The sequence below is a fragment of the Leptodactylus fuscus genome, chromosome 7, assembly GCF_031893055.1.
Source record: "Leptodactylus fuscus isolate aLepFus1 chromosome 7, aLepFus1.hap2, whole genome shotgun sequence".
Taxonomy (NCBI): Eukaryota; Metazoa; Chordata; class Amphibia; order Anura; family Leptodactylidae; genus Leptodactylus; species Leptodactylus fuscus.
The window spans coordinates 131499939-131513423 of record NC_134271.1 but is presented as its reverse complement, the minus strand read 5'-3'; the positions used below and the strand labels follow the sequence as shown (position 1 = coordinate 131513423).

Sequence of the window (13485 nt, the reverse complement as noted above, 5' to 3'; positions counted from 1 at the left end):
TTGTCAAATTTATCAAATCTTGAGCAGTGATAAGTGATTAATCCTCATATCCTACTAATATTATAAATGTGAAAGTTTGGATGTTTGTTAGTCAATCACACAAAAATGGATACTTTATAACCTTGATTAAAACATAGGCTACTTTTTATCCGTAGAAAAATTCTAAAACGACGACAGCTATGAAGGAAGCCAGAAATCACAGAGCTCACCTCAAGCGGAGCTAACTGGGATCATTGGTGCCAAAAACACGCTCATTATATGGTGTCCCAGCGAGCTGCTGAGATGCCGCAACAATCACAGGCACAGCGTGAGGAATGAGTTCAGCGGCAGGCCAGCTTGACAACTGACAAAACGCCAGAGCAGGCGGATCATCAACACCAACAACACACTCATTATATAGTGTCCCAGCCAGCCGTTGAGGTGCCGGAACAGGCACGGTGCGAGTTACAAGTTCAGCAGCAGGACAGCTTAAGAGCTGCTGGAGCTTGCAAACCATCGACGGCAGCAATTTGCTGAATACAGGCAGATCATCGATGCTAACAACACACAGATGAAGTCGTGGGCAGAGACACACACACAAACGACATACAAAATACACGAGTGCAAACCTGGGCAATTCTTATAGGGCAAACAAAAAATTAAATATACCCATGCAAAGCTGGGTCCTCCTGCTAGTACATGTAGAAATCTAAGATTTATGTTCCACTTCACAACTATTTTATGATAGAATTCTGGAGTGCCTGGCTTGTTAAATTCCCCCATTATGTTGCACAAATTGCATCATGTCCTATAAATGTCACCGCAAATTCTAAGTATATAGAAAAAAAATGGGCATTACTTAGTTCCAAGAAATGAAAAGATGCAACTGTACTGAAGTCTCGTTTCACTAGGTTAGATTATGGATACTCTGAGCCTGAGAAGTATTGCTGACTAGGACGACAGCCAGTTATTATTGGCAATAGTGATGTGTGTTGAAATTACAGGAGTCATAGTTCTCCGAAAAGCAGAACTCACTGCCATACTGATGTTCCTTTGCTTTACTTCTTCCTCTACAGCTGCAGTAGTTTCATCAACAATGGTTTTTGTCTGTAACCTCTGAAATTTTAAGTAGTATTCTTGTATATCTGTAACTACTGCTTAATGGAGCAACTCTCTGACTGCTTAAAGGGAGTCTGTCACCAAATACAGTAGATCAACCCAACTATGCAGGTAGATAGGTTAGGGTCTCCTGTGTTTTTCCCTTATGAATCTATTCTTCTGTTACCGAGATATCTTCACCACTTTATTGCACCAAAGAGGTAAGTGTTATGGTCAGCAGGGTTTATTAAAAAAAACAAAACAAATGAAAACCCTACGGAGCCCTCTGGGCCACTGACTACTAACCAACCTGGTGTGAACACCGGCTAACAGTTCCTGTCACTGCCAGCTAAAATAAAGAATCAATCTGTTAACATTCACAGAGGCATGCAGTCAGAGCAGCCGCACAAACAAACTGGCTAGCCTGAACTCCAGGACTAGCCAGAGACCAAGTAAACCCTGTGTGTGGTAGTTCCACCCAACCACCCAGGCAACTACTGCCAAGCCCACTCCCAGTCACCCTGTCTGGGAAGTTTTGCTAGCTGACCCTACTGAGTTGTACCACACATACATGGCAGCATGCTGCCTGACTAACTGTGGAATTGCTAGCTCAGGGGTCATTTGCTAACTAGGGCAATTCTAGTTTACAGGCTGGAACCCATACATACAAACACACACATCATTTCAGGTTTGGAATGAGATCATAGAGCGCCGGGCGTCCAGACCAGCCCCCTTATATAGGCAAGGGGTGGTCGCCAGCAGATAGCCCAGCTGCTCAATCCGAGCGTCTATTGGTCGACTCCTATGTCGATCACCCAGTCGACCACGCCCAGCTGCTGCAAGGCAGATTAACCCCTGCAACCCTCGATTGTGCAGAGTAACAGGCAGCGACGCCCATATCATGGCCGCAGTTACTGCACAATGCTAACAGTAAGGAACAACACCCTTGTTGCTCCAAGGAGCTCATTTGCATGTTGACAAATACAACAACATCTTGGCAATGGAGTCAGGTGAACCATTGTGAGATTCAGGGAAAAATATGCAAATCTGTTTCCCAAGATGTAAATAGGGAAACAGTGCCTATGTTTGCTGCCCTCTGGGATACTGACTTGGCAAAATCCCTCATCATAGCAGTAATCGATTGTTGGAAAGTCGGGCATGATGATGAAGGGAGCTACCCCTAGAGGGCAGCAAACAAAGGCACTGTTTTCCCTATTTACATCTTGAGAAACAGATTTGCATATTTTTCCCATAATCCCCCCAGTGGAGCTAAAATGCCTGTTTGTAAGACTCCATACGCCTGAGAAGGTGGTCTCTCTTTAGGGAGTGACATTATCCCCAGAACCTATGAGATTCAGGTGACACTAACCTATCTATCGGGCGGGGGTGATATGCTGGATTCTGGTGACAGACTCCCGTTACACATCAAGCTTTGTATGGCACAGTATTTTTGTTTACAGGCTTCATTCCGCCATTCCAAGATCTAGACTTTTTTTTACACTTTTTCCTCATCATAGCTTTATGAGACTTTGTGTTTTATGGGATGAGATTTTTTTTCAAGGGTGTCATTTTTTTCTTGTATAACCTTTATTAACTGTTTTTGGTGAGGGATGGGGAAAAAATTCACAACTGTTTCTTTGTTCCAATGTTCACCATGCAGCGTAAATAACATGTTAAGCCATGTTAACACTAGCATTTGAGTTTCTGTACGAGACTCCATTCCCCCATTCTGATTAAAATCGTCAGAAAGAAGAGTCCTGCAAGGAACACCTTCATAGTCAATGGCTATTATGGCGAATCTATGGCACTCAGAGCACTCTCTTTGGGCACCCATCCGTGGAACAGATTATACTGTGTGGGGGCCACCATGGAGCAAATTGTACTGTGTGGGGACCACTGTGCAGCAGATTATACTGTGTGGGGATCACTGTGAAGCAGGCTGGACTGTGTGGGGGTCACAGTGGAGCAGCTGTATAAATCCCCATTCATATGACCAAGTTTTGCAGGTCTGTAGTTGTCTGCAATTGTGGATCCGCATATTATTAAGGTTAAATTGCCATATTGGCACTTTGTGATAAATTAGTGGGTTTTGGATTGAAGTTTGGGCACTCGGTCTCTAAAAGGTTCACCATCACTAGTCTATGGGGTCCCTGGGTCTCTGCGTTTAACCGCTTTTTAAGCGGTTGGGATTTCTGTCTCCCCAAGCGGAACTGAAGGACAGAAAACCGAATGCTAGTGTGAGCCTAGCAGTAACTACATTCTGCTGGTGTCTGACTACAGCAGCACCAATTTTATTTAATTTTTTTATTAGTTTTTGTTTTTTTTTTTAAGCTTTACAACTTTTGCACAAATAAAACACTTTGTAAACACTGAAAACCTCTGGATAAACTTGCAACAAAAATTGGCATGCTGCTGATTGAAAACTGTGCATGGGTTGTGGAGAAATCTCATCCACTTTACCGTTACTGTATATTGCAGCAAGTTAGCTGCCAGCAAGTCTGCAGTGGCTAAGATGCTGTGTTTAGGCCCTGTCACCCCAACTTCAAGGTGTTTTGCTAGTTGGGCAAAATCATGATTAATCAGGCCTGTTACTTCAATAACGATTAATGGTAATTATATATATATATATATATATATATATATATATATATATATATATAATGTCCACAATATTTTATATAACTTTATAAACTTTGTCAACAGTCTTCTTTCTACTTCATTTTCCGGTAGTATACGCAGAATGTTAAATCTGCCAAGATCATTATAGTATGATAAATTCAGCTGATCGGACATGAATCAAAAAGACACCACCTGTCTATAGGGTCTCGCAGCTGGCAATTCATATCGGAGCTAAAAGCAAGCTGTATAGAAGAAAGAACTGCCTAAAGAGCTGAGAGACAGATCTGGAGAAAGGTACAAAAATTGTTCTATGGCAGTGAACGTTCCAAAGGCACTGTTGTATATCCCAGCACTCAGAGATGGCTAGATAGGCTGATGTGTTCAGGGATACGGGTGTCTGACCTCCACAGATCACATACAGTTGATAGGATAGATTATCACTATGAAAAATCGTATTAGGGCGGGAAATCCCTTTAAATGGAAAAAGTTTGGGACAACCAGGGCTTTTCCTAAATTCCCAGTCTACTGCCAGGCAGGGGCTTTTTTTTTTTCCAGACCGTTGATTCAATCACATAACCTTCGGCCTGAGACTTCTGTTCATGAGCCCCATGGTGTTATCAGAAACCATAAGCTTCTTTACACTGTGGGTCTGGAATTTCGAGAGGAATCCAAGGTAGAAGACTGCCTCAAATCTTTCTCCAAGTTACATTGTATAAACATACACTTAATTCCCATCTATGATATACAGTGTAAAAGGTTTCTTTTGTCGGTCCTCTAGTGGGGATAGCTTTATGGTGGGCTAAGCAGTGTGAGATTATTTCAGTAAGGTATGCCATAGCTGAAAATAAATTCCTTTACGTGTCATAAAAATTTAACAAGGTGCAGCAAATTTTTGGATGAAGGCTGGTGGGTTGCAGGTAAAGCCAGTTCCCACCACTCCATCTTCTCTATCCACCATCATATAGGAAAGTCAGGTTCTTGTTCACTTTCCGATCACTTCTCTTATAGGAAGGAAAGAACCACATCTCTTGGTCTTTGTTGTGGTGCTTGGTACGTATTTGGAGGGTACTGGAACCATGGAGTCCCCACCACAAAAGCAGACTCTATAATGTGCGCCATGTACTCTTGTCCCGAGTCATATTCAGAAGAGTTTCTTGACAAAGGATATAACCGATCCCGGATCTTCTTTGTACTTTGTAAGTAAAGCTTTCCCAGCTTTGTTCCCCAAGTCCTTCAAAGTCTCAGTGCCATTTATTTGTTCCTGTTGAGCTTTCGATAAGATGCCATCAGTATCAAGGTTGTTCATTATCTTTTTATAGTCACCGGAACTTTTGATGACTGTTGCAAGGTTATTCATTACAAAATCTGAAAAAAAGACCAGACTTTAGCACATACAAGAGCCACCTGTAACATGTCTACAAGTTTTATCGAGCAAATATGAAGTCAAGCTTGATAGGGTTCAAACAACCATTGGGCCAAGGATCAGAGAATATAGTAGTTATCACATGGATTATGGTATATTTCTAAGATTAACGATGGGAATTCCGTCTCTTTCTAGTGAACCGGATCATTTGATCTGCTCACTGGAAAGAGCCCACTCTTATGACCCCCTATTTGTTGTCCTTTTCTTTGTTCTCCATACAACCACTAAAAGGTTAAAATGGCAGTGAGGTGTTTAGCAGATGAGGCCAACAATTTATAGGTGCGGTTAGCTGTATGTGGCAGGAAATGTTGACTCTCGGCCAGGATCCTAATCCCATCGTTCAGTAGAACGAGCTAACAGAGAGAAATGGCTCGTTTTTGTACGACACATGACTCACATCTGCGCATGGGTTTCCGTTCGGAAAGTCCGATTGGGGACGATAATGGGGTCCATGTGGTTTTAGCTAGGTTTCCGCACAAAAAATGCAAAAGAAAAGTTCTACTTGCAGGACTATAATGAGTCCCTGTGCTGACTGATTTTTCTACAGACAGCACATGGACAGTTACTGTGAAAGATGTGTGAGTCAGACATCTTTGTAATACTTTGTTATAGAAAAATATGATGCAATGAAACCTAGAAATGACTTCCCTAACTAAAGTAGAAAATGGTCTTCCAATAGGGTGGTCCTCACATTGCAGAAAGCCAAGTTACTTGGGATAAAATGGCACTGGTCTGGTCTAGATTAGAGATGGTTTTCTCAAAGAAGAGGTCTTTTGGAGAGTCTACTGGAAGGGGTTCATTTTGCTAGTCTTCAGGGTTCTCCAATATTAATCCTAGACCAGTTTGGCTCTGTAGGTCATGGAACTGAGATCCAAACCAGTAGTTGTAAGACGTATGGAGAACTCAGACAGTTCTCTTCACTCTATGCTTCACTGGTCTGGTCTAGATCAGAGATGGTTTTCTCAAAGAGGTCTTTTGGAGAGTCTACTGGAAGGGGTTCATTTTGCTAGTCTTCAGTGTTCTCTAATATTAATCCTAGACCAGTTTGGCTCTGTAGGTCATGGAACTGAGATCCAAACCAGTAGTTGTAAGACGTATGGAGAACTCAGACAGTTCTCTTCACTCTATGCTTATCTTCTAGATTAGATAGGGGCTTAAGGGGGGTATAGAAGCTCAGTATCCAACATAATAGGAGGCCGATCTGATTTTAGATGTTTATAGGTGTGCTACTATCTTTGGAATTGTCTGTATATATTGGGGTATCGGCAAGCACGATGAATAAGCTCCTTCCAAGATGTGACCGGAAGTGACTACCTATTATATTTCCACGTAAAATAGTGATACATTCTTAAGTCTTACTATCCTTTGAAAGAACTATAAACCAGAATGGGCTCCTTAGATCACAGTTTTTGGGTCTCTACATATTTTCTACACAGTTTTTCATGACTCCTTTAGGCTTGGAATCACACATAATGGAGGCAACCTGATTCTAAACATCTGATCTTGGATTTATCTTTTTTTGCTTATGAACATGATAAAATATTGTTACCAACCTGCTGTGGGAATATCATCATCGTTGTCATCTTCTGAAGGCCCAGCGTTGGCCTATAATATATAACATAGGGTAGGCATCAGATGAATGAAAATATACAAGGATCATCCAAATACATATTTCTGAGCACATTTTAATACTTAAAAAACATTCAAAATCAAAAACTGGTCGATAGCAATGAAACCAAACAATAAGCTATAATAATAGGATATTGGTGTATATGAGCTTGTTATGGTCTGCTGTATATATTGATGGATGACAGTTGCCTATATTCATTTTTGTGGATTCCCTTTAGTATGCCATTACTATTATGTATTTTTCTTTCTATAAATATAGGTATTCATTATCTTTGGAAGTAAGATTGGATGTATAGTGGGGTGTCTACTACACATGTCCTATATGTAGAGTGGGGTGTCTACTACACATGGCCTATATGTAGAGTGGGGTGTTGACTATACATCTCCTATTGGACCATACTTAAAGGCAACCAGGCAGTTGTCTGCTCTTTACGGATCCTTTACACTACCTGGATCTCTGCAAGATGAACCAGTACCCCCTGAGAACTGTGGGTATACGATGGGCCTATCACCTATCCTGTTGCAGATATGTCTCGTGCTTTGGAAAACTCACCATATGGTCATTCTCATGTTCTTCATCTTTTGTTACTTCATTTGCTAAACATGTCTCTTCTTGGCCTTTATCAACTTGAAGAGCATTTCTGAAATCTAAAATAAGCCACTTGTATTAGGCGAGTTCTAGTTTTAGACACCATCATTACTATCACCATAATATGGTGCAGTATAAGATTTTACTATGACGTCGCTCATGCATGCATTGGGTGTTATACAACATGTTATGAGTATATGGGATGGCCTTCTGATCTTTTTGTCTCTCCATTGTCTCTCCAATAGTACCTGAATTGAGCTGGACTGTCATTTCATGGAACATCATAGAACTTTATCTTCATGACTTATCCTAGGCCTAGATGTCTGCTATGTAGTGGTGATGTAATGTCAACATCACCACTACAGCATAACAGCAGAGTCGACCCAACTCAGGAACAGAGGGAAGGATGCAGGAACGTTTGATCTATTTTTTATTTCCCTGCTTCTTGCATTTAATTTTATGATCCTGGCCAATCCCTTTAAAAGAGAGATTCCATGAACCATTTTTTTTAAATCATTTTGTCCCTTTAAAGTATACTTTTCCTAAATGAATATTATAGGTTAATATAAGAATCTTTGTAATATATCTTATTAAGGAAATCAGTTTTCTTTTCCACTTATCAGGTAGCATTACTTTGTTCATAGAAGTCTATGGAGAGGGGAGTTGCGGAGGAGACTGCTGGAAAAGACACATAAATAACTTCTGCTTCTAAACTGCTACACTGTGAATGAGAGAATGAGGTAATACATTAATTAACAGCCTCCTCTCTCCATAGACTTCTGTGTTAGACTGATTCTATAGATGAACAGTCTAAGTGAACATAAGGAGCCTGATAAGCGAAGAAGCAAAAAGATTTATTTAATAAATATACTATTCATTTATGATTGGAGGTAGGTTTTAAAGGGCATGTCCAGGAATTGGACAAGTCTCTGTGGAGACAGACAGATATATAACATATATATGACCATTGAGATCAACCAATGGCCTCGGTGGTTGCTGTCAAGGGACCATTGATATTATTCACATCACTGGTTCCTTAATAGTGATCGCTCAGGCTGCTGACTGACCTTGGCAGTCACATGCACAGCGAGGCCATGGCACAAGTCATGGACAAAGGCGTGTTGGGTACAGGTAAGCATGATTGTTACACCTCCCCTGGGCTCCACAATGGTTTATCCTATTCTTGAACAATCTCTTTAATCATCGGTAGGCCATAAATATATATGGCATATCCTCCTATGGAACGTCTTGGGAGAAGTGGAGCCACTTGAACCCCAGTAGCTGGCCAAAAACAGCCGTCAGTAGGCAGTTTTTAATTGACATCAATGGAGAGTTGCTTTTGGTTAGGTTCATGTTTCTCGATTGAGGGTCTATGAAAGTTACGGCAAGAAACAAGCACCTCTCTGCTGATTTCAGCTGCTATAGTTGTGGGATCTATATTCTACTGATAGGTGAGGGTCACAGCAAGTTAGTGTAACTGACCTCTGATGAAATCGCTCATAGAAAGACCACAGTTTTCTAAAGATCCTGATGTTTCCGATGACTGTAAAACAAGAGATATGAAATCAGAGGACATCTTTTTTGGTTACACAGATAAGTCTTTTCTAAACCTACTTTAACAATACCTTTGATGTAATGTACCGTGGAAACATTTTAGGCATTAACTGATAATGTAGATACATCGGGGGTAATGTATATAAGTCAGGAGAATGCTTATACTGTAGATACACGAGTGGATCCTCAGGCCACTCTGCAAAGAGAAATCTCAACGCGTTTCTCTTTCATTGCGAAGGATCATCGGGAGGAGATAATGTACAGAATGACTATCCAAAATCCCTATAGATTATATTTGCAGTTAAAACTACATTTCCCGACTCCCTGATGGTGGAAGCCGTTACTATATAGGTATCAAAAGCGCCAGTACTGGCCTATTAAACTTAGACATTTTATATTATACTTATACATTTTATATTCTTATAGTTACATGGGCACCTCATTTTAATCACGATACTTAATAAAAGTTAGATTTTATTATTTTCTTACTTCCTCATTTCTCAGAGATACTGCAAAGTAAGAATGTTTAAAAAAAAATACTATGGTTAATGGTTTACTTTTTTCAATTGCCAAGTGTAAGTGAATGAAGAAAAGAGAAATTTGAACCCCATTAATATTTGGTGTGAATGCCCTTTGGAGGAAGAGTCCTGGAAGTGATGATATGGCATCCATAGACTCCTAATCTCAACATCATCCAGACTAATGCCCGGTTCACATCTGTTTTCGGTATTCCGTTCATGGAGTCCGCTTGGGGCCTCCCGAATGGAATACCAAACGCAATAGAAAGCAGTGAGCAATGAAAGCACATGGACCCCATAGAATATAATGGGGTATGTGTGTTTTCCGCACAGTGTCTGCACAAATCATGTGGAGACAAAACTGCTGCTTGAAGTACTCGATTCGTGCGGACACTGCGCGAAAAACATACAGACCCCATTATAGTCTATGGGGTCCGTGTGGTTTCATTGCTCACCGCTTGTCAATGTGTTTGGTATTCCATTCGTGGTGTCCCCAGGCGAACTTCCCAAATGGAATAACGCAGATGTGAACCAGATCTGAGACTGCAAGGCAAGATGTTTGAAACTATTTCCTTGCCAAGTGTCTTCATAAATTGTCTGCAAGAAGAACTGAACCAAGAAGAACTGATGCAAATATTGAAAGAATTTAGATTTCTCTCTTATTGGTTTTCCACACCTGCCAAAAACTTTTCCACAATCCTGCACATTAGAAAAACCAATGAAAAGACATGGAAAGTAGCTACTCATGTTGAGAAGAGGACAGCTACATGTGAAAAAACTACAGATGGTACCTGATCTTGGCAAGATATTTCATCGAGAAGGTCTTGGACTCTTCGTACAGCCTCATTAACTTCATCTTGATATGCCTTGAACATCTCTGCTGTCACTTTACTACAGTCTTATAAAAGAAACAGATACAGATAAGGAACATAAAATACGGAACTCGAGTAGTAAGTGAGCTGTCTCTTTATGGTTGCGTTGTGACCACTGTATGACCAAGAAAATAATTCTTTCTGCAATTTCCTAAACTAATCTCCCCATACACATTTGGTCAGCTCAAGCAGGAAATATGGTGCTGAATGGTATAGGGAATAAGACGTTGCCCTACAAAAGAATGAGACAATTGAAATCCATCTGCCTGGTTCTTATCGCGTTGGAACGATCACATAAACATTAGATGGGATGGCCAGTCGAGTCGAAATCCATGGGTTCAACCAACAATCATCCACTGTGTAAGGGCTGCCTAACCCTGCGGAAAACTAACCATGTGAAGCATAGTAGAGGTACACCAAATAGAGAAAAGGGGCTTTTAGTTTAATAGTGCCATCTAGTGGACTTTTTCTCATGAAAATTTGTGAAGACCAGTAACTTTTAAGACAACAAATGTATGGGTTGCTTATCCAACTTCTCTTGTTCTTTCTAAAAATAGAGGATGGATTTTTACAAAGAATGACTGATCATGACCCAAACTAAATATCAGGATCACAGGCAAAATGTTTTTGGAAATTACTAAGTAAATTTCCAGAGTTGTGTTTCGTACCCACCATGGAAGCTAGGTCTGTTCCCTGGATCCTGGTTCCAACATCTAATCATTAATTCTTTAGCTTCAGGCACCTTACTGACATGTCCATATTGGTCTAGATCACTGGCTCTCGGTCTTTGGCCTTCACTCACGCAGCGCTGGATTACAGCCGCGGGTACACCTGTAAGGGATTTAGATTTTTCTTTATTCACTAAATTTTGACAAAAATAAACTCTTAATACTTCTAATTTAAAAAGGATTCTTAGGCCCCTCGCAGACGATCGTGATGTGGGTCAGTGTGCTATCCATGTATTTCATGGAGAGCACACTGATTTATTCTTATCTATGGGCCGGTACACATGACCATAACTTTCACGGTCCCATGTGCGGGCTGAGAGTCCGGGCCTCATCAGATAGGGCGGGTCCTATTCCTGTCCTATTTTACGGCCCATGCTTCCGTGGCTCCTATTCATTTAATATAAGGAGCTACAGAAGCACGGCCCATGCACAGCCATGTGAGGACATCCTCGTGTCCCCCAGTCCATGCTTTTAATTCACGGCACGGTCGTCTGCAACAGGCCTTATTTTGCAGTATTTTTTCCACTAAAAATTTGCATAATACTATAGATGAAAGAGAACTGTACATCCCACAAAGGTGCTATACTGTATGCTAGGACTTACCAAGATAGGGCTCTTCACTGGAGAACACCGTCCATGTTAAGATACCATAGCTGCCATTAAAAAAAAAAAAATACAGGGATTTCAGTGACGGAACAATTTACGCATAGTAAAAATGTAAAATAAATGGTCCTTGATCTTGTTCCCTAGCGAAACCATTTAAAGGGTTTCTCAATTTGGCATTCAATTGCCAAACCAATGCGGGGTGGATAGGACATAGACCCTTGTATCTAGGTGACAAAAACAAAACAAAAACAAAGCAGGTATCTGTATACCCTGCATAGTGGCTAAGACTGATTCTAAAGAACCACAACCACCCAGTCCTGTAGGGGATAACGATATGGATTGTATGTCTAGAGGTACCCTTTAATAGAAATGAACCTTAGTTTTTGCGAAGGATCAGACAGTTTTAAGATGTTTTATGTTCCAGCCACAATATCAGCCTTCGCTCACCTGTAAACATCATAGGACTTAGTCGGATAATAGTTGATGTCATTCAGAGCTTCTGGTGCCATGTATGACAAGGTCCCAGCAAACGATGGAGTCACAGAAGTAGTCGCCCCAACAATCTTAGACAACCCAAAATCTGTGATCTTGAAAGAGAAAGAATATAAATGTTCAACCATAAGTAGAAGAATATTTGTCACCACAATCTTCCATAAGAGAATTTCTCAAACTACAATAGGTTCTAGATGACTCGATAAAGTCTAAATGGGTCCCTAAAGGGAGAGCATATACAATAGGTATATGTTGGTGTTGTGCCAAGTGTAAGATCTGTTGCAGCCAATTTCCCACTGGTATCTTGGTGTGTTCATTTGCTGGACTTTGTACTGGGCCTAGACTACAGACATAAAAACTGATGTTTTGTTGTCGGTATTGGTCAGTCGTGGTACTTACCTGTACATCTAAGTGTTTGCTTAATAGTACATTGCAGGGTTTCAGGTCTCGATGGATGATTGGTGGGTTAAGGGTGTGGAGATAGTTCATTCCCAGGGCCACCTGGTGCAGAATCTGGAACCTCAGAGCCCAGGGGACATCAGTGATGTTGTCAAAGAGTGACCGTAAAGAGCCGTAGGGCATGTACTCCATGATCAGTCCATATTCAGTAAGATTTCCTTCAGGTTTTTCATACACACCGAGTAGACGGAGTACGTGAGGATTGCTGGCCTTCTGCATTACGTTTCGTTCCTTGTTTAGATCCTTCATCAATTTTTTCACGTTGGAGCTGAAATAAATGCATAAAGTATTAAAATGTGGGGGTCTATCCATCAGAACACTGAATGACATCTTTTTTTTCAAGGGGTTATTTGGGATTTTGATATTGAATCAAGTATTGATATTTAGAATATCACATCCAGCAACCCTGAGCTGTTCTCATCAGCTACCGGTGGTGGAACTATACAATGGATGGATCCTGAAACAAGCGGGAACTGTTGCTGTAACCTGGCTTGGCCACTACACAGTGTACAGCGGTGTGAAACCAGTACAGTGGCCAACATTTACGAAGATTTAGACAGAGCAAACTAAGACTAGTCAGTCTTAAAATGCACCATCCTTCCACGTGGCTTGGGAGGAGCTGAGGAAACCTTTACTGTAGCTCAATGGCCAAAATTCCTTTGGTCACAGTGGGGTTATCGCCACTAAGGCTCAGGAGACATGTTAGAAATTTCTGGCAACCATGACTGGTGTTTCAGTTATCTCCCATGTACATCTCCATTCAGGCCTGGATGCCTCTACCCGTATTGCCACCACTTCTGTTTGATGCTTACCCCTTGGGCCTCCTTGAGACTATGCTTCATGGTTAATTTTATGGCCCTCCCCTTCGTGGCTCCTCTCCAACTCCCCCAATTTCCTGTCTTTTCTTCTACCCTTTTCC

General features: G+C 41.1%; 1 protein-coding gene across 2 annotated transcripts in view; it reads right to left on the bottom strand.

Annotated features, from left to right (window-relative positions):
• Positions 1-3424: 3424 nt before the first annotated feature.
• LOC142214235 (receptor-interacting serine/threonine-protein kinase 3-like) overlaps positions 3425-13485 on the bottom strand; it is a 12749-nt gene continuing 2688 nt past the window's right edge. The window contains exons 2-10 of one of the 2 annotated variants that reach the window (XM_075283101.1): positions 12507-12834; positions 12063-12202; positions 11613-11662; positions 10954-11112; positions 10201-10307; positions 8820-8880; positions 7302-7396; positions 6673-6724; positions 3425-5061 (exon numbers count right to left, since the gene is read on the bottom strand). In XM_075283101.1, the coding sequence (XP_075139202.1) occupies positions 4838-5061; positions 6673-6724; positions 7302-7396; positions 8820-8880; positions 10201-10307; positions 10954-11112; positions 11613-11662; positions 12063-12202; positions 12507-12834 (1216 nt within the window). In that variant the 3' untranslated portion in view covers positions 3425-4837. The remainder of the gene's footprint in view (positions 5062-6672; positions 6725-7301; positions 7397-8819; positions 8881-10200; positions 10308-10953; positions 11113-11612; positions 11663-12062; positions 12203-12506; positions 12835-13485) is intronic. The other variant, XM_075283103.1, reaches the window with a different exon arrangement.